We start from the raw sequence: 21,221 nt of genomic DNA, 5'->3' as shown, positions 1-21,221 counted from the left end.
GCCATTAGGCATGAAAGTGGCTACTAGCTTAATTTTAACCCAATTAAGCTTTTGACCGATTTTGACTCAAGAAAGGGACTTGAACCACTACACTTCAAGTGGTAACTCATGTCCAAATAACTCCCTAATAACATGAACACTTACAACATGCCCAAAATTCTAAACAATAATACTTTATACAAATTTTACACAATTCCACCATTTGGACAGCCCTACATTCACAGCAGATTCTGACCCATTTAAGTCTCTTTTCAGCATTTAAAGACTTGTTCATTGGAAAGGAAACTCAAAGCCCTTTCCGAAAAGTGCTCACACGCCCAAAACAGAGCTACGGTTGATTTTATATGATTTTTACAAAATCAAGTTTTGTGTAGTTTTTCTTAGTGACGAATTTGACCAATTTTAACTCCATTTTCAACTCAAAACAACACAAAAGCATTTCCAACAAATTCAAGTTACATACATGTACTAATAACACTATTAGGGATGATTCTTGACTCAATTTAATCATCTTACATGGCTAGTAACCTCAAAAACATTACTAGTTCTTTTCTTAGGCATTTTAACAAACACCTTGTGTGCACTACTTGATTTTTAACCATTAACCACACAAGAATCTTCTTCTTATCCAAATTACTTGTTCTTTTGCAAGTTCATACATAAACATACACATTAACACTAATTAATTTCATTTTTAAGCTTAACCATAGTGCATATAACATTAAAACATTAACTAAACTTGAAACAATCATCAATTTCATCTAATTTCAACAAGATTCATACCTTACTTCTCTAGGGTTTATGAACCCTTAATTTAAGCTTGGATTTTAGGAAGAAGATGATGAAATACTTGCTTCCAGCATGAACTATAAGCCTCTAATTGTTCAATTTTGCACTTGCATGAAGAATCAACTTCCAATTTTTGGTCTCCTCCTTCCTCTTGCTCTCTCTAAAAACATCACACTCTCTCTCTCTAGAACTTGAGAGTGAATTTCCAGATTTGTTTTGAGCTGGAAATGAGCTCCACAGTCTGATTTTGGTGCTCAAATACGTTTTTGGCACTTTTACACAACTAGTCCCTCAATATACAAAAGCTGTCAAATCCCACTTTAACTAGTATTTGGCCCGTTTCCCGTCAATCGGGGCAGAATTTTGAAAAACTTAAAACACGAAAGTTGTCAAATATTTAATTACGGACGTCTGGGTTTTTGAATCACCTCAATCGAAGAAAATATGAGCAAGTTATGCTCGTTTTACGAAACAGCTCCAAAATGACAACTTATCGAAAAGTTAACCGTTAAGCATTTCGACTTACTATTTTTGGCCCACGACCACCAACACTTATTATTATTAAAAATAATAAAATGACTTTAATTCACTTCTAACCTTTCTTTTTACATTTATTCTTAAATCATACATAAAAAAACGTTAATAAAAGTTACTTATTAATTACTAGAAAAATATCTTGAAATTTGGGGTGTTACAACTATCCCCCCGTTGGATCGTTCGTGTCCTCATGAACCAATTCTATAATACCGATCGTAGCTAACCATCATTTATTACACATAAATTAAGTAAATTCACATCACTTTCCTTTATACCACTACACTGCTCACTAGTCTCTAACATAACTTTTACTGTTTTAATCATGATTTATCTTCTTTTAAACGGTTTCTCTTAAATCAACTTCTCAATCAATAACCTTTTTTAAGAGCTATTTCTATCAAATGCATTTTCTTATGAAAATACACGAAAGATGTCATAAGAAATACTTCAAGTTCCTTGGTATTGCCTTACTTCTTTCAATTTACAACAATATGACTTTAGTTCAACGACTCTACATAACTTAATTATCTTCTTATTTGTGGAAGTGCACATTTATCTCACTCTATTTCTTCCCAATTACTTGCATAAAATTTATTCATACCCGTGTGGTATATCCTCTTTGAATCTGTTCTATCAAAACAGAAACGTTAAAGTGACTTCCCGTCTACTCTTACTCGTTTTCAATTAATTGCAACTAATCATATTCAATTATGGAATCACCGTTTTCTTTTTAGCTTCATCATATAACTTTCGTGACAATGTAAACATTCTTATTTATCAAGGAAAATCTTGCTAGCTATCTTCATTTACCTAAAATTAAACGCGTAAGCATAGAATAAGGGCACCCATCATGGCATTTTGGCGTGTTAACTCACGCGTTTATTTTAAGGATAATATTCATTCTTCTCTGGCATAATCTATTACATTTCTAAGTCCATTCTACCTTAAGGCCATACTTCCTTTCTATCTAGGTATTCCCTTTAGTTAAAAGTCTATCTATATACATTGTCTGGTGATCAGTTCTTTCATCTCATAATTACCGTTAATCATGCTAAACTTTCTTAACACTTGTAATCCCATAACACTTGTGTGATAATATTCATCATAAATACAACCCTCAGGTTTTCTTAAATCAAGATATACATATAATCAACATCATGTATAGTATAAAATTTACTTATCTTGTCGTCGCGTTTAGTGTTCCAAACGTACGGATTCACATTCACTTAGTCGTTGCAGGTTCCTGTCTTTGCGCTTTAATGACCATTATCTATACTTCTCAATCGTATCATCATTCATATGAATAATTAACATAACTTACAAGAAATCAAACCTTGCTTAATGTGTGCACGACATGAATTTGATAGCCCTTTATTACATGTCCTTCCACACTTAAAGTGAAGCTCTTTCAAACATTGATACTCTGATCGATAGAGTCCATTCAGTTGTCCATCAATTATGCATTTCATAGTTCCTGCACTTTATGATCCTTACACATTACATATTCTTTGATATGAAACTTAGATTTCATCATTTACATAAATATCATTTAACAACCACATTAACATTTATATCTTTGCAACTCTGACTTTTCGTATAACCATAAAGAATCCCTTGCTCGGTGCCATCCAGAGACTTAAGTCTACCTTTCACAACTTTAACTTTTTATCAAGCATACAACTTTAACTCATTTAACATTTCTTGTCGACTCGTTCTTAAACACCATTCAACTAAGTCAAAACTTGTTTAGCACATTATCGTTACATCGTTATTAGTCATCATCACTTAAGGGCACATTCATTATACTTTTGACAACTACTTTACATGACAGTTTCTATTCATCATTTTTGTTCATCCTAAACTTGCAACTTACATCATCCTATATAAAAGTCGTGGTCACGAAAACCCAAGAGCACTCTTAGCATTAGCATAATCATAACCAAAAACATAACCTGTTAACCCGCAAGTTTCTTTCTTGTATCGAATCCGGTCATACCACACCATAGACGCAACTTACTAGGGATGACCTAGGATTGTGCCTAAGCTAAACATACATACCCATAGACATAAGGTCTAAACTCATCAAAATTAACATGGATGTCGAGTCTAAGCTCGTCACCTTAACATAGACATAAGTCTAAGCTTTTCACCTAGTGATCTTGATCGTCACCCTCTTGCACGGATGCAATCCGGAAACATCAAGTCACTTATGACATCATAATTTTTGTTCATGATAAAATTATGAACATTCTTTCATACATAATCATAACCTTTGGACTCGAAAGTTTCCTTCTAAAATCTGATTCAATCATACCATTCATAGACATATGGCCTACGCTTATCACAATTTACATGGACATAAATCTAAGCTCATCATCATGAATATGGACGTAAGTCCAGGCTCAATAACATTACCATGGACCCAAGTCCAAGCTCATTAACTTTACCATGGACACAAGTCCAAGCTCATTAACTTTACCATGGATGCAAGTCCAAGCTCATTAACTTTACCATGGACGCAAGTCCAAGCTCATTAACTTTACCATGGATCCAAGCTTATCATTATCGACATGGACACAAGTCCAAGCTTATCATCATCAACATGGACACAAATCCAAGCTAATCGTCACTGACATGGACACAAGTCCAAGCTTATCATCATCAACATGGACACAAATCCAAGATAATCATCATTGACATGGACACAAGTCCAAGCTAATCGTCATTGACATGGACACAAGTCCAAGCTTATCATCATCAACATGGACACAAATCCAAGCAAATCGTCATTGACATGGACACAAGTCCAAGCTAATCGTCATTAACATGGATCCAAGCTTCATTACTTAGTGGGTTTGATCGTCACCCTCTTGCATGGATGCAATCCGGGTGCACCAAACCACTCTCATACATCACATCACAAGTGCATAGTCTCCTCGAAACTATCTACTTGTTAACTTATTCCATATGATGCGTACCATTATCGAATTAAACTTCATACGTTCAAAATTCATTTCATTTAATAATCATATAGTCACACATCATTCATTTAGCGTAAGCAACTCATAATAATTAAAAGCCGTTACTCATAGTAATCATGCAATCATACATGTCTAAGCATAGATATACCTCGGTTTAAGTCTAAATAATCCTATGGTGGATTATCTAATTCTCTTAAAACACCGCTCTGATACCAACTTTTAACGCCTTTAAACGATCAATGAATTTTTTTTTTTATAAAACAGGTGTCCGCCCAGACCAAGTGATATGCCGCGGCGCGGCATCCCTTAGTCGCGGTGCGACATTTCAAAGGAAATCATTCCTGCTTAACAGCTCTTCTGTAAATGAAACATTCGATATGTCGTGCCGCGACACTACCGCGATATTACACGGCTGCTGGTACTGATTTGCAACTTATTATCAAAACCACATTTTCTCCAATACGTTGCATTATCAATCTTTTATCTACATGAATTTATCATTTCTAATATTAAAACGAGACACTAAAGTCACTCAGTCACGCACGACCTATTACACCAATCAACATATCGTTTCAACCCATATCGGCTTATATGTCAAACTTGACCCAATTGACTCATTCCATTATCTATCACACTTCATCTAAACACACTTAAACCTTTCATTAACCTTATTACAAAATCTTTGACTACTTGTTTACTCCAAAATGTTTAACGACATAACCAAAGACGTCAACACATGTAATTACCTAAAGCATGATTCAATTTTCGAGACTCACAGTTCCACTTATAAAGCCAATTTGATCATACTTGAAAACTCTAAAGCAAAACAACCTTGAATTACAAACATTTGAACACATGATCATCCGCATTCAATAACATAGATCATCATAATAAAAGCAAGATTTAGAAAGTTGCTTTTACTTACTTGAGCTAACTTCTTACTTAAATTCCTTGCGGAATCGGTAATTCTTCGACACTTACTATATACTTTTAAGAACTTGCGAGATCCGTTTTCTTCACTTGTCCCAATACATTCATGAAAGTCCACTTTATGATCTCTTGCCGCTTTTCAAGTACCTACATACATGACAACAATGAATATGGGTAAGCTCAATGCTTAGTGAGTAACATAGAGAGTTAAGAACAAGCGCCCATAAACTTGGCACACTATAAATAGCAATAATTATCCTTCGTAAACCGTCTTCTTGGTGGCTAATCTCTTAAGAAGAGTTTGTATGTCCTTGCTTCATGAACACATCATACACTTCATCACTAATACATCATAACAACACATATCTATAACATATTACATTCATAGAAAGAACTCTACAATAATCGTAAATCATCAATCACATAATACTTACCTTGCGCACCCGTGTATGTACAAGTATATCCCCACTTACCTGTCGTAGCCCTCATGATAGGCTTATCCCGGTGTAGTTCATTCTTCATTGGTCTATCACAGACTCATATCTCGTCACTCTACCCGAATTCCTTTACTACTAAAACTCTTGAAATACTTCTTTAACATCTTGAAATTGTATTAGCAAACTTAACACATCATAATATCATCTACCGCATTCATCATTAAGTACCCATTAACAACCATAACATAAACTAATAAAATTAACTTCATCAAAATCTTTAACTTGATAACTTACCGTAAATAAAATACTTGTTTACTCAATCATAATATTCATGATACAATGAAAAACACATCATAATATCGAATACATAATTAAATCGTTATTCAAACATAAATTTACCTATGTACTCACCTTGGCCTCTTTTGCACACTTGGCTGCTTTCCTTCCCTTGATTAGCTCCTAATCATAATGCTAATCACATTAATAACTTGCTTGACACATAAATCCGCTTATAACGCCATTAGGCATCAAAGTGGCTACTAGCTTAATCTTAACCCAATTAAGCTTTTGACCGATTTTTGACTCAAGAAAGGGACTTGAACCACTACACTTTAAGTGGTAACTCATGTCCAAATAACTTCCTAATAACATGAACACTTACAACATGCCCAAAATTCCAAACAATAATACTTTATACAAATTTTACACAATTCCACCATTTGGACAGCCCTGCATTCACAGCAGATTCTGACCCATTTAAGTCTCTGTTCAGCATTAAAAGACTTCTTCATTGGAAAGGACACTCAAAGCCCTTTTCGAAAAGTGCTCACACGCCCAAAACGGAGCTACGGTTGATTTTATATGATTTTTACAAAATCAAGTTTTGTACAGTTTTTCTTAGTGACGGATTTGACCAATTTTAACTCCATTTTCAACTCAAAACAACACAAAAGCATTTCCAACAAATTCAAGTTACATACATGTACTAATAACACTATTAGGGATGATTCTTGACTCAATTTAATCATCTTACATGGCTAGTAACCTCAAAAACATTACTAGTTCTTTTCTTAGACATTTTAACAAACACCTTGTGTGCACTACTTGATTTTTAACCATTAACCACACAAGAATCTTCTTCTTATCCAAATTACTTGTTCTTTTGCAAGTTCATACATAAACATACACATTAACACTAATTAATTTCGTTTTTAAGCTTAACCATAGTGCATATAACATTAAAACATTAACTAAACTTGAAACAACCATCAATTTCATCTCATTTCAACAAGATTCATACCTTACTTCTCCAGGGTTTATGAACCCTTAATTTAAGCTTGGATTTTAGGAATAAGATGATGAAATACTTGCTTCTAGCATGAACTATAAGCCTCTAATTGTTCAATTTTGCACTTGCATGAAGAATCAACTTCCAATTTTTGGTCTCCTCCTTCCTCTTGCTCTCTCTAAAAACATCACACACTCTCTCTAGAACTTGAGAGTGAATTTCCAGATTTTTTTTGAGCTGGAAATGAGCTCCACAATCTGATTTTGGTGCTCAAAAACGTTTTTGGCACTTTTACACAACTAGTCCCTCAATATACAAAAGCTGTCAAACCCCACTTTAACTCGTATTTGGCCCGTTTCCTGTCAATCGGGGCAGAATTTTGAAAAACTTAAAACACGAAATTGTCACATATTTAATTACGGACGTCTGGGTTTTTGAATCACCTCAATCCGAGAAAATATGAGCATGTTATGCTCGTTTTACGAAACAGCTCCAAAATGACAACTTATCGAAAAGTTAATCGTTAAGCATTTCGACTTACTATTTTTGGCCCACGACCACCAACACTTATTATTATTATTAAAAATAATAATATTTCAAGTCACTTCTAACCTTTCTTTTTACATTTATTCTTAAATCATACATAAAAAAACGTTAATAAAAGTTACTTATTAATTACTAGAAAAATATCATGAAATTTGGGGTGTTACATACTTACTTATATGTAATATTACTAAAAGTATATTTTTATATACGAAATATTTATTTAGTAACATAATATCAATAATAGTAATAAAAGTTGTTTTTGATTATAATGATAATACTACTAATAATAATAACTATAAAAATAATGATTTTACAAATAATAATAATACTAATATTTATTTTAATATCTATAATGATAATAATACTACTAATAATAATACTAGTACTTATGATAATAATAAAAATAATAATGATAATGATAATGATAATGATAATAATAATAATAATAATAATAATAATAATAATAATAATAATAATAATAATAATAATAATAATAATAATAATAATAATAATAATATTAAAAATATTAAAAATGATAATAATAATAATAAAAATTTTAGAATACAACCTTTGAAGAAACAAGCTTCTAAAAATAAAACGCCACTGCCCGAACTTGAACCCGCGACCTCTCGCTCAACGACAACACTCCTAACTATTTCACCATTGCTTACTTTCTGATTTAATTACGCTAGTTAAATTCTTTTAACTCGTCATTCATCATCATTTATTTTACAACACCGTCATCATAATATACACCGTATGTTATCATTATTATCTAGCCATATCATCATTATTTACATCATCATATTACCATCATCATCTACCATATCTTCGGCCCAACAGAGTATAAGATGAATCTCGGCCCAAATAGAAAACAAAATTGAAACATGGCCCAATAGCAAGAAAAATGGTCATTGTTCAGGTTATGGATTTTGAAATTTCAAAATAGTCCACAGAATCTAACCCTCTTAATTACTCTTCTCGGCCCAACCATCATAAGCGTATATGGGTACCGTTTATCTACCTATGATTAATATTAAGTTTTAAAATTATCAAGTGGTGAGGTGGGGTTACTTGTTATTGTAAATTTGGTCGGCCATTAAGAAGGAAAAGAGCACTTGTGCAATAATAAAAGTGAAAGTAATAAGAATAGAAAGAAGTTAGAAGTATATGGTTTGTATTCACTATTAATCGCCATTTTCATTCATCATCAATTCGTTGTTTTAGCATAGGAAAAGAATGAAACCGAAACCGAATAGTCCAGAGCCGAAACATAAGTGAGTTAGCATGAGGGTAATAGGGTGGTTATTGGGTGTGTTTACAGCGGTTTAAACAGAAGCAATAACAGCGTTCTTGAATGGTGGTGAAAGATTTCGATGGTAAAGTGGTGATGGTAACGGTTGTTCACGGTTTAACCTGTACATTCTATAGTAAATACATTGATCGATGCATATGTGGGTTAGAAACAGAAATTACATCGAGTTGCAATGTTACCCAGGAACAGAAATTAAGGCTTCTGTAGCAGTGTTTAGTGAAAGTTTCGAAGTAATAAAAACAGCTATATTGTGGCGGTTGTGTGGTGTTTTCAAACGGAACAAAATCAACATAGACAGGTTACCATCATATAGCAGTTATCGTCGATTTTGCAACAGAAAAAGGAACTCCAGCTATAGTAGTTTCGAGCAGTAAAAAAGGTTTCATATAGTGGTGGTTTGGTCACGAAGAAGTGAGTGAAGAATGGTGGTGGTCTGTTGTGTTTACGGGGAGAGAGGGAAGAAGAGAGAGAGATATAAAAATACCATTTGTTCTCGAATTCATATAGCAAGTCGTTTACAGTTTCTTCATTGGAATATTAAACACCAACGTAGCCAAATCTTACAAGGTAGTCGTGTACTTGAATATTGTAACGAATCAAACGCGAAGGTGGGTTAGGGTGGTGAGAGTGATGATTGATGATGGTGATTGTTGTGGTGGTAAGTCGAAGAAGAAAGGTGGCAATATGGTGTGGGTTTGTTCATGAACCCGAAATAAAAGTCGAAGGTGGTGGTTTCAATGGTGGTTTAAACAATACAACAGATTAGTTTGAGGTGGTTCTTGGGTGAAGGTAGTCGACGGTTATTAAATAGAAATGGGAACATATAATAAAAAAAATGGACGAGATGGTTAGTGATGGATTGTTCGAAGATGGTTAAGTGATAGTGTTAGTCTCGGTTAGCAAGTAATAACAATGAAGATGAGGGTGTGGTGCTCAAAGAAAAAGAACAAGAAGGAATTAAAGGAAGAGAGAAGGAAAGATGAATGTGTACCTAGTTGATATATATGCTATGTATATATTATAGAAGAGAGAATTCAGTGGGTGATGGAAAACAACAACAAACAGTAAATCATAAAAGTAATAACGTCCGTGAATCTAAATTCTCAAATCTCAAATCTCAAAATTAATATTAATAATAATAATAATAATATAATAATAATTATAATATAATATAAAATTAAAACGTGTGATTAAGTTAGCCGTCGTCTACTATTTCATTTACGGAATGAAATTCGTGCTCCGTTGATAAATCAGTGGCGGACTAAAAGTCTCCAGAAAAATTCCAAATTTTTAAAATTAAATAGCTTTATTTATTTTGGTCATTATGGTATAAAATTCAGTTATTAACTATTAAATAAAAATTACATTAATTATTCACTCCCAACCCCCAAGTGAAATATAAAAAGTTCTAAAATTTGACAAAAATTTGACAAACAACTTCTAAATTATTATTAATAAGCCTAAAATTTATAAAACTCATTTTCGGATCAACATTTATTTTAAAATCATATAAGTTTGAATTTAACTTGCTTAATATTATTCGGAACATCAAATAAGAATTACAATCATTTAATATTTATTTTTAATATACATAATATATATATATATATATATATATATATATATATATATATATATATATATATATATATATATATATTCATATAACTTCATTATCAAATAACTTCATTATTTAATTTTACATGTTTATTTCTAATACTTAAATAGTATATTATTTCAATTTATATTTCAAATTATTATATAGATACATTTAAATATATATATGTATCTATTTACAATTAGTTGTTCGTGAATCGTCGAAAATGGTCGAAAGTCAAATTAATTCATGTAAACAGTTCAAAACTTTATGAGACTCAAAAGTACAGACTTTGCTTATCGTATCGAAATCATATATAGATTAAGTTTAAATTTGGTCTGAAATTTCCGGGTTGTCACATAATTATAATAAGAACGGAAAGATGGAACGATCTAACCGAATTGAATGTTGAATCGGGCTTGTGTTTGACACAATTCCCTTAAACAGATTTGACGTCTGTTCCCAGGGTACACCGGTCTGAAGCAGCGTACTACCGGACTTGAACACTTGCCTTGATTAGTGACTTGTACTTACTTAGATAAACCTTGATTATACGGAGCACTTCGTGCTGATAACGTGTTATAATTTAGTATGCTTATAACTACCTTTAGTGTGTGTTATAATTCAGTAGGCTTATAACTACCTTTAGTGTGTGTTATATTTCAGTAGGCTTATAACTACCTTTAGTGGATTGGTTCTTGAATATAGACTTTGAAAATCTTATGAATAAGAGTATATGGGTAAAGAGAGAAATTTTCTTGTAAGAATGAGCAAGTATTATGCTTGCTTGAAGGTCTATTTATAGCAAGAATTCAAGTACTTTAAGTAATACAATAACATTAATTTTGTGTATCAAAATTCACTATCCACTCTATTATATTTATATTTATATTTATATTCTATAACATTTTTAATATATTTTGTGAATGAAGTACACGTATATAAACTTTATCGCTTTTTCTTTCTGTTGGAGTTGTTTAAATCGTGACTTCTCAAATTCTTAGTTTTTATTTTATTTATTTCATTAAATTAAATAATCCGTAGTAGTACAATAAATAAATGGTTTTATACCTAAAAAAAAGGTAAGCAAGGGTCCCCCACAAGAGTCAATAGCGTCAGCGTGAACAACACAGTTGATAGTGGACTGAATCTTTACAAATTACACCTGCACATGAACCTGTACTTCCACTCTATTCTTCTTCTATATTAATCAAATCTTTCCGCACTTTCCTAAACTCAAAATCAAAATCAAATATCAAAATTCTATTCACACAAACTAATCCTCAATTCTCTTTCTCAATTTTAGGAAATTCATCTTAATCCTGCTACAACTGGTAAGATTTCGAGTTATTGATTGTTTACTTGAATCGAATTTGATGTTTTATTCATTAAATTATACTCTACTGATACGTTTATTTGATTCGAATGTTATTAAAACAGTAATTGAAGCTCCACATATAACAATTCCGTTAGCTAAGTTTCAAATTAAGATCATATTTGCTGTCCTAATGAATTGATCTACTTTCGATTTCAATTTTGTATTATCTGATTAATATGTACGGAGTAACAGATATCGATCCATATGCACTCGTTAATTCAGCGTGGTTCAAATTATTATTTTAAGTGTTTATATGGTTTTCAAATGATGAAAATCAGGTGAAATTTATGAAGAACAAATTTTGACTGCAAATGAAATGAAGACGAAAGTGATCCGAACATGATACTTTTGCAAATCAAGTTACTGGAACGCGCTACGTTTCATTAGTGATGATGAAGGGATCAGTACTGGTTGTATTTGTTCTTCTGAATGTTATAGTACTTTTTCTTATGGTTGATAGATCTGAAGGTGATCCTAGAAACCAAATAATCCAATTATCATGTTATAACGAGACGGAACACAATCAAGTAGACTTCAGCACGAACTTCATTAAAACAATGGAAAAAATTGGTGATCAAGTACGACGATCTTCACACTTTGCAACAGCAGTTACAGGCACAGCACCTGATGCTGCGTATGGTCTTCTTCAATGTTATGGTGATTTAACTATAACTGATTGTATCTTATGCTTCGATTCAGCACATTATGTTGTTTCCCGTTGCTTTCCTGCTACTGGTTCTACTGTTTATCAAGACGGTTGTTTTATGCGATTCCAGAATTATAGTTTCTATGAGGAGTATTCTAGACCTAGTGATACTCGTATATGTGGGAACACTACGCGTAAGATTACTGTGTTTCAAGATTTAGCAAAGGAAGCTGTGTCTAATGCTGTGCGGGATGCATTGATAAGTAGTGAGTACTTTGCAAGGGAAACGATGGTGTCTGGGACATCAAATGAGTCGGTTTATGTGTTGGCGAATTGTTGGAAGATTTTGAATGCGAGTTCTTGTAAGACTTGTTTAGAGACGGCTTCTAAATCGATAGTTCAATGCTTGCCTTGGTCTGAGGGACGTGCGTTGATGACTGGATGTTTTATGAGGTATTCTGATACCGATTTTCTCAATGCCATTGCCAAGCCAGTCAGACACAAAAACAGAGGTAGCGAGTTGTTTACAAATTAATAAATTCTATTTATGTACTTCAAATAGGTTATTTCCAAAGATCACTCCTTAATAATTTGGGATGGGGGAAATATCTCGATTAGATATTGTGTAATATTTAGTAGTTCGGGTTATTGTGGCATAGCGGTGCGATAATATTTGTTATTTTTTTTTAACAGGGAAGATGATAGCTATAGTTTCAGCTGTTGTTAGTTCTATGGTGATTCTTGTAGTTTTATTGTTGATTGCTTTGTATGTACGGAGAAGAAGATGGATACAACAAAAAAGAACAGGTACATACTATGGAAACAATATTTAATTCTACATAATCGAAGGGACAATACACTGAAAAATTGACAATTGCACTAATGATGATGTTCAGGTTCGTATGATGCTAAGAAACTGGCTAAGATTCTCACCGATAGTAGCTTGAACTTCAAATACTCGACTGTTGAGAAAGCCACTGGCTCTTGGGACGATTCTAATAAGCTTGGGGAAGGAGGATTTGGGGTCGTTTATAAGGTGGTACATTATGACTAATTATATATTTATTAAGTACTAATTGTAATTATTTTTAATGATTTATTTATCTGAAAAATTTCAGGGAGTTCTTCAAGATGGAAGAGAGATTGCTGTGAAGAGGCTTTTCTTTAACAACAAATTTAGAGCAGCAGATTTCTATAACGAAGTTAATATGATTAGCAGCGTTGAACACAAAAACTTGGTTAGGCTGTTAGGATGCAGTTGTTCAGGGCCAGAAAGTTTTCTTGTATACGAGTATCTACCAAACATGAGCCTTGATCGTTTCATCTTTGGTAAACACGGAAATTTAATATAATAAGACGTAAACACGTCAACTACTCGATTTATTCACGAGACTAGATTCAGCAAGATGGGCGGGGCGGGTTGGTTGTCAAAATGGGTATTTATGGTACTTTAGGGTTGGGTCAATGGGCTTACAACACCTTCTGTCCCAAAACCATAAGTATTTATATGATTTTTGGTTTGCCAAATATAATTCCAAAAGTTTTATTATTTCAGTATAACAAACTAGCTACTCTATTAATACTATTTAGGATGCTTATGCATAGTATACTACTTTTTCGAGTTTCAATCTGTTCAAGTCGTTTCCTTTCTAGCTATTTTCACGTATGCTATACTCGTGACATCCCTTGTAGATTAAACATAACAGATTCAGTCCATTTATAAATGCATTAGTTGCAATTGCAACTTCTTCTTTAGACTATCTTCTCATCAAGAATGTTATCAGGGGCGTCTGAGAGGATGTGCAAGATAGACCATCAAACAGGGCCCAAAATCTTGAAAGGGCCCAATCTTTTTTTAGAAAAAGAACACCATGTATATATAATTGTTTTCAAAATTGAAGTGATTTATTGTGATTTGATAAGGGTCCATTTTTATTACTCGAACGGGAGCTTATAAATTAATGCGATGGTGTTATGTTGAATTCATGAAGTTGATGAAATTGAGCTTATTCAAATGCAGATGCAATAAAAGGTAAGGAGCTAAATTGGGAAAAGAGATTTGAGATTATAATCGGCACAACTGAAGGTCTAGTCTACCTTCACGAAAACACCAAAACACGAATCATTCACAGGGATATTAAAGCTGCTAATATCCTATTGGACTCGAGGCTTCGTGCTAAGATTGCTGATTTTGGCTTGGCCAGATCTTTTCAAGATAATATGAGCCACATCAGCACCGCCATTGCCGGAACTCTGTAAGTACCCATTTTCAGCAATTTTTGTGATCTACTTCTGTTTTTTAGAAAGGATTATTGTATGCTTGTTTCACCTTATCCTCAAATGTGCACGAAAGTAGCTCAAACAGAACAAGTGAACAAATTGAAAAGAAGAAAGATCCCATTCTGTTTTGAAGTTTTTCGTGTATAATAGAGATGGTAATTTCGACCCATTTAAGGATATGGATCAGATTTAGTTAACTTTGTTCAAACGGGGTTAGAAGAGTAAACTCTAGAAAAGCTTATGCAATTTACCCATGTGATTTTAACAGAGGATATATGGCCCCGGAATATTTAGCACTTGGCCAATTAACTGAAAAGGCAGACGTGTACAGCTATGGTGTGCTGTTGCTGGAGGTAGTTACTGGAATACAGAACAACCGAAGCAAAAACTCTGAATACTCGGACAGCTTAGTTGCAATTGTAAGTCTAAAACTTCTTAAAATAATTTGATTAACAAATTACATCATAATGTTACTAATAGTACTTATACATATACAATTATACCTAATTAACTATATTTATTTGATTATGAAATTTTGAAAAACATACACAAAAGTGTTTCTATCATTGTTTTATTTTTAATACAGGCATGGAGGCATTTCAAACAAGGTACAGTGGAAGAAATACTTGATCCGAACATAATGTTCCACACTTATTCCAAACACAATTTTATAAAGGAGGCTATAAAAGTTGTACACGTTGGACTTTTATGCACCCAAGAAGTCCCATCTTTAAGACCAGCAATATCGACGGTACTGAAAATGCTAGTAAAAGATGATGAGCCGTTACCCGCACCCTCTAATCCCCCGTTTATTGACGACAAAGAAAGCATTGAATCAGAGGATAAAATACAACGTTACCATGATGACAGTGAGTTCTACTCAGTTGCTACTGTTTCTCATAGTCACTTTTCCCCTAGGTAAACACTTTCAGACTTAAATAGTTTCTCAATTCATCCACCGTATCATATAAAGATCAAGGGAAATGAAGAGTGTTTAAGTAGCGAGTTGAAGGTAGCGTTCGTATCAGAATAATGTTTGAGTGTACAAACAAGATTAATATTGGGTTGTAGTGACGAAATGGAGTGAAAATGTAGATGATTTATTTGTAACAGAGAGATTCAGAGACTAGAGAGGTAGTTAAGTTGTCGGTTATAGAATTTTATACAAGTTTTGATCCTTGTAAATTTATCCTGTTCCATCCTTATACAAACTATTAAATTGTTGTCACAACTTGTTCTAATTTGAAGCTCCTTTAATGCATAGTAGTGAGCAGGACCGTCTTAACAATTTAAAGGCCCTAGACGAAAATAAAAATGAGCCCACATATAGGTTCAAATTTTTTACTACGCATAAAAAAATAATATTCCAATTTATCTATTTATTTACTTACATTGTATTGTATTTAACTATTAAAAAGGGACTTTATAACTTTAATTGACAATTTTTTATTTGATTTAATTAGATATATTTAGAAGAATATTTACATATTCAAAATTTTGGGCTCTAGGCGGTTGTTTATCTTGCCTATGTTCGAAGACGCCTCTGGTAGTGAGTAGTACATTGTGTACTGAGTTGTCGATCCAGATATATGTTGTGTTTGGTATGCTTTGTATAATTGCATCTAAAAATGGTCCTAGGGATTGGGATTGGGATTGGGATCGGGATCGGGTATTGTTATTATTGCAATTAATCAATTATTATACATTGACAATATATTGTACAAGACTATTCCTAATCCTGATTGTGAGGAGATTCGAGATGTAGTCAAATTGTGTAAGTATTTTTTAGTGACAGTGGATTTTTGAGTGTGATTATATTTGACCTTTATTAATCTAAAATATCAAATTTTTGTGTCAAATATTGATATGGTTATATTGTAAAATTGATTGAAAATTTGTGTGAAAAAATTAAATTAAATAATAAATATAAAACGTGCTGAATTATGATTGGATAAGGAAAATGTCAAGTGCAAAATCAATTTCGTCAAAAAATCAACTGACGCTTGCTTCTGTCAAAAATTAACTCCGGGTTAATTGGCGTCAATTCCGTCACTCGATGTAAGCTCATTTGACGGGTTCGATTTAAGGCTGCATTGCATATAGTCTAAGTGAACTTTTGATTGACATAGATAAGTGTACGTGTGTATGGTTCTATATTTTTCCGCATAAATCGTGTGATAAAATGTAAAATTCCATTTTTTCTTAAAGAGGTTGTTCGAGATTAGTACGTATATAGTTCAGTGAAGCCCATTTTCAATATGAAGTCCACGTCCAATAATTAGGCACTTAAATCGAAACCAACAGAAGAAAGCCCAATTAGATCCAAACCCTACATCACAATCCAATACAACCCGACCCGAGAAAAATACACACAACACTGTAACCCCAACCATATAAATACATCTCATTCCCAAACCCTAACCACCACCACAACACATTTTCCCCCAAATCGGCTACAACATGCAGATCTTCGTGAAAACCCTAACGGGTAAAACAATCACCCTAGAGGTTGAATCATCCGATACGATCGATAATGTGAAGGCGAAGATTCAAGATAAGGAAGGCATCCCACCGGACCAACAGCGGCTGATTTTCGCCGGAAAACAGCTAGAAGACGGCAGAACCCTAGCGGACTACAACATCCAAAAGGAATCAACTCTGCATCTGGTGCTCCGTCTACGTGGCGGTGCTAAGAAGCGTAAGAAGAAGACGTACACAAAACCTAAGAAGATTAAGCACAAGCATAAGAAGGTTAAATTGAGTGTTCTGCAGTTTTATAAAGTTGATGATTCAGGTAAAGTGCAGAGGTTGAGGAAGGAGTGCCCTAACGCTGAGTGCGGCGCTGGCACTTTCATGGCCAATCATTTTGACAGGCATTACTGTGGGAAATGTGGACTTACTTATGTCTATCAGAAGGCTTGAATTTGAGGTTCAATGGTTTTAGCTTTTTTTAAGTAATTTTGTTTAATTATTATGTCGTTGTTTTGGGATCTAAACCTTGGATTTTGGTGATGTTATTTTTAATTTGATAATACATTGCTTTTATCTTATTATATCTATTAATGTGTATGCAGGTGTATGTATATGTGTATGGTTATTTGCTATGTGTTAGTATCTGTTTATAGGATTATTATTAGCGATTACCTTTTAGTATTCTATAGTTAAGGTTGAAGGTGATCATTTTAGATGGTTTGAAATATGATTAGTGAATTGATGTTTGGTTAGATTTGCAAGTGTGCCCTTGGACACTGTTGCAAAAAACCCGATTACTCAGCCGATTAATCCCGATTACTCATTTTTAAGAGTAAACTGATTAGATTTTTTAAAATCCGTTAAATTAATCGGTTAACGTCTATTGATTCGTCAAAATCGAATTTGGTAATCAAAGTTGGTCAAAGTCAAAATTGGTCAATATTTTATATGGATTTTAATTTAAATTAGAACTTCAGAGTTCTTGAACAAAATGAACTTTTTCCTACAATTACGTTAAAGTTTATGATTATGATTATGGTTTTCTTTTATATTTACACATATAATTTTTGAAATTTAATACTTAAATTTATGAAGTGCAATCCGATTAGTTTCCGAATTGTCGATTACTCATTCCAACAAAGTCTTGACCGATTTATCCCCAAATAACGAATTTTGAAACCTTGCCCTTGGATATTGTATTTGAGTTATTGAGTATGTTCTAAGATCATACAGTAGTTTGTTATGGATATACAAGTGTTTGATTTAGTTAGTGTTATCTTATTATATAGATCTGGTAATGTTACGAAGTTTTAGCTAGTGCCTGAGCTTTTAGTTTTGTCTTTTGTATGCTTCATATTTAGTCAATTACAATTATTGCATTTGGTAGGCTTTGTAGCTCAAAATATGTTAGTGATTGAATGAGCTTTATTTGCAGCCAATTTCAGTTCTTTGTTAGTAACATAGTATTGGTTTTTGCTTTGTTAGATGTATATTGTCGGTCTAGCTTTTTTGGATCAGGTTACTGGATAGGACATAGATTAGCACATATTGGTTGGGCTGTTTTTGAGATAAGTTTATCACGGAGTATATGCATTATAATGAAGTTAATGCAATTTTGTGCTCCGTAATAGTTTAAAGAGCTGTAGTAGGTTAGCATGTATAGTTTGTCAATGTTGTAATCATTGATTGACAATGTTGTTTGTTCAAAGTAGTTCGTTGGATCTACTCACAGTAGATCCTAGGATCTGCATCAATTGTTAATTTCATTATATCTTATGATCTATTTTAACTTAATGTATGTTTTTTTTCAAAAATAAAGTCATCTACCTTACTTATTAGCTGTTGTAGGTTGCTCTTTGATACAGGGAAACCTAGTTTTGAAGTGTGTTCTAATAATTTTTCATTTGTAATTCATTTTCAAAAGTAACTAGTGTTTTCTAAAAGCCAAGATGATATACTCTGTAATCCGTATCTTTTAATTTCAAAGCAGTAACCCTTAATAGTATGCAATTTTAATTAACTACGAAGTAAATGCTTTTGCAATTTGGTGGGTTTTTAGCCCATAATTGATCAAGAAGGATAAAAATATGATTTGCATTTGCTCTCTGTTTGTGATGGCTACTGCTGTGAAGAGTGTTATGGCAAAAAAGGTGTACGTTTGGCAGGGACACCCTGACCTTGTGTTTCCTTTGGAAACCCATCAGACCCATCCCGAAAGAGTCTGGTGCCGGAAAATTACCTCCAACAGGCTGTAAGAGTGTTTTTATACATGTTGCATGAGAAGTTATCGTTGCTTACCTTTTTTCGTTTGTGATGTACTTTCTTTGTCCTATTATTAGTTTGCGAGTCAGTTTTTTAGCACAACACTTCAAGTATACCTTTTTTTGTTGGGATTATCACTTTTTTGCCCATTTTTTTCACATTTTTGCGTTGGAGCCCCCAATTTTTTTTTGTTGCCAAATTGCCCGCGCGAGGCGCAAGGTGCCTTGCGCCTTGCGTCCTTGCACCTGGGGGTTCCTATTGCGACCTTGCTTCCTGGGGACGCAAGGAGCCTCTTGCGACCTTGCTTCCCGGGGACGCAAGGACGCAAGGTGCCTCTTGCTCCTGTCTGATCGTTTTCCTTCAGACATTTCATCGAACACCTTGTGTGCGTGGAAGAAAAGAAGAAAAGTTTTTGGTATAAATGAACGTATGTTTTTGGTCACGACAACAGTGAAACTAGAAGGAAACAAAGGAAATTTGCATGGTGGGATATAAAACCTACGTTCATTTGATCCCCTTTAATTCATATTTATACGGGATATAAAACCTACGTTCATCTGATTGCAGGTACATAAGGTGTATATAAAAATATGCATGCACATAAGGTGTTCGATGAAATGTCTAAAGGAAAACGATCAGGCAGGAGCAAGAGGCACCTTGCGTTCCCGGGAAGCAAGGTCGCAAGAGGCTCCTTGCGTCCTTGCGTCCCCGGGAAGCAAGGTCGCAATAGGAACCCCCAGGTGCAAGGACGCAAGGCGCAAGGCACCTTGCGCCTTGTGCGGGCAATTTGGCAAAAAAAAAAAATTTTTGGGGCTCCAACGCAAAAATGTGAAAAAATGGGCAAAAAAGTGATAATCCCTTTTTTGTTTTGTCCTGCGTTAATCTAAAAGGTCAAATACATATCTCGTGTACGGTTGTATGCAGTCATATACATATCTCGTGTATGGTTGTACACATCATAGTAAGTGATGCACAAATAATGTACCAACAATCATTCGACTTGTTATCTAGCTGGATCAAATTACTCTTTTCGAGACCTCTAAAATTGAAAGCTTAAAAAGTGATCCACTAGTTACAGCTGTTAATAAGTAACAAAGTGTATAATTCGATCAAACCAATATTGTGTGTTGGAATTCAAATTTGGTTTTTGGATCAGGTGTCTATAAGGTATACGCATCCAAGTAAGTATCCTATGAACCTGGTGGCGAAACTTGACATGAGATGGGGGTGAAACTAGTGAAATGGAAGTAAACACTAAAAAAACTTATGTTTTACAGTAAAAAATACAAATTTTGTGTAAAAATTTTTTTTAATCAAGCTAGGTCGGATACCCTCGGTATATACACTAAGCTTTAATGCTTATTTTAATTTATAGTTAAATCTTCTTGAACGATGGATCTACTAAACCTAGCAATCGTACACCTTATATGTGTTAGCCGATTAGGGCCTTCCTTTAGCAATCAATTTAGTTAACCAGGTCCTTGTGAGACCTTTGTACATCACGAAACTCATGAACCAGATGAACTTTGAACCCAACAAAAAGAATACTGAATAATCTATAATCTAATACTGTACTATTTTAGGAATTTTGGTATCTCCATGTTTTTAACGGCCGAAATTTTATTAGAGACTAGCAAGACACTAAAACAAAAAAAAAAAAAAAAAAAAAAAAAAAAAAAAAAACATTAAAAAATAAACATAAAGAAAAAACACGAAACAAGAAAAAAAAAATAGGAAATTACAACAGATTACATAGCCGTGTG

General features: G+C 33.5%; 2 protein-coding genes across 3 annotated transcripts; both read left to right on the top strand.

The window, feature by feature from the left end:
- The first annotated feature begins 11,624 nt into the window (after positions 1-11,624).
- Positions 11,625-15,657, top strand: LOC139871957 (cysteine-rich receptor-like protein kinase 2). 2 transcript variants are annotated; one of them, XM_071859720.1, is made up of 9 exons: positions 11,679-11,704; positions 11,745-11,754; positions 12,077-12,956; positions 13,138-13,251; positions 13,341-13,480; positions 13,563-13,773; positions 14,465-14,699; positions 14,993-15,143; positions 15,311-15,657. In XM_071859720.1, the coding sequence occupies exons 3-9, from the start codon at positions 12,188-12,190 to the stop codon at positions 15,644-15,646; spliced, it is 1,956 nt and encodes a 651-aa protein (XP_071715821.1). In that variant the 5' UTR covers positions 11,679-11,704; positions 11,745-11,754; positions 12,077-12,187; the 3' UTR covers positions 15,647-15,657. The 2 variants fall into 2 exon arrangements, with proteins under 2 accessions (XP_071715820.1, XP_071715821.1); XM_071859719.1 differs by having other exon boundaries at positions 11,625-11,754.
- Positions 15,658-17,160: 1,503 nt separating this feature from the next.
- On the top strand, positions 17,161-17,779 carry LOC139872302 (ubiquitin-ribosomal protein eS31 fusion protein). The gene has a single exon (XM_071860151.1). It carries the CDS (start codon positions 17,185-17,187, stop codon positions 17,644-17,646), a length of 462 nt encoding a protein of 153 aa, XP_071716252.1. The 5' UTR covers positions 17,161-17,184; the 3' UTR covers positions 17,647-17,779.
- Positions 17,780-21,221: the final 3,442 nt, after the last annotated feature.

The sequence above is a fragment of the Rutidosis leptorrhynchoides genome, chromosome 10, assembly GCF_046630445.1.
Source record: "Rutidosis leptorrhynchoides isolate AG116_Rl617_1_P2 chromosome 10, CSIRO_AGI_Rlap_v1, whole genome shotgun sequence".
NCBI lineage: Eukaryota > Viridiplantae > Streptophyta > Magnoliopsida > Asterales > Asteraceae > Rutidosis > Rutidosis leptorrhynchoides.
Note: the sequence above shows the minus strand (reverse complement) of the source record. Positions and strands in the feature narration are given on the sequence as shown.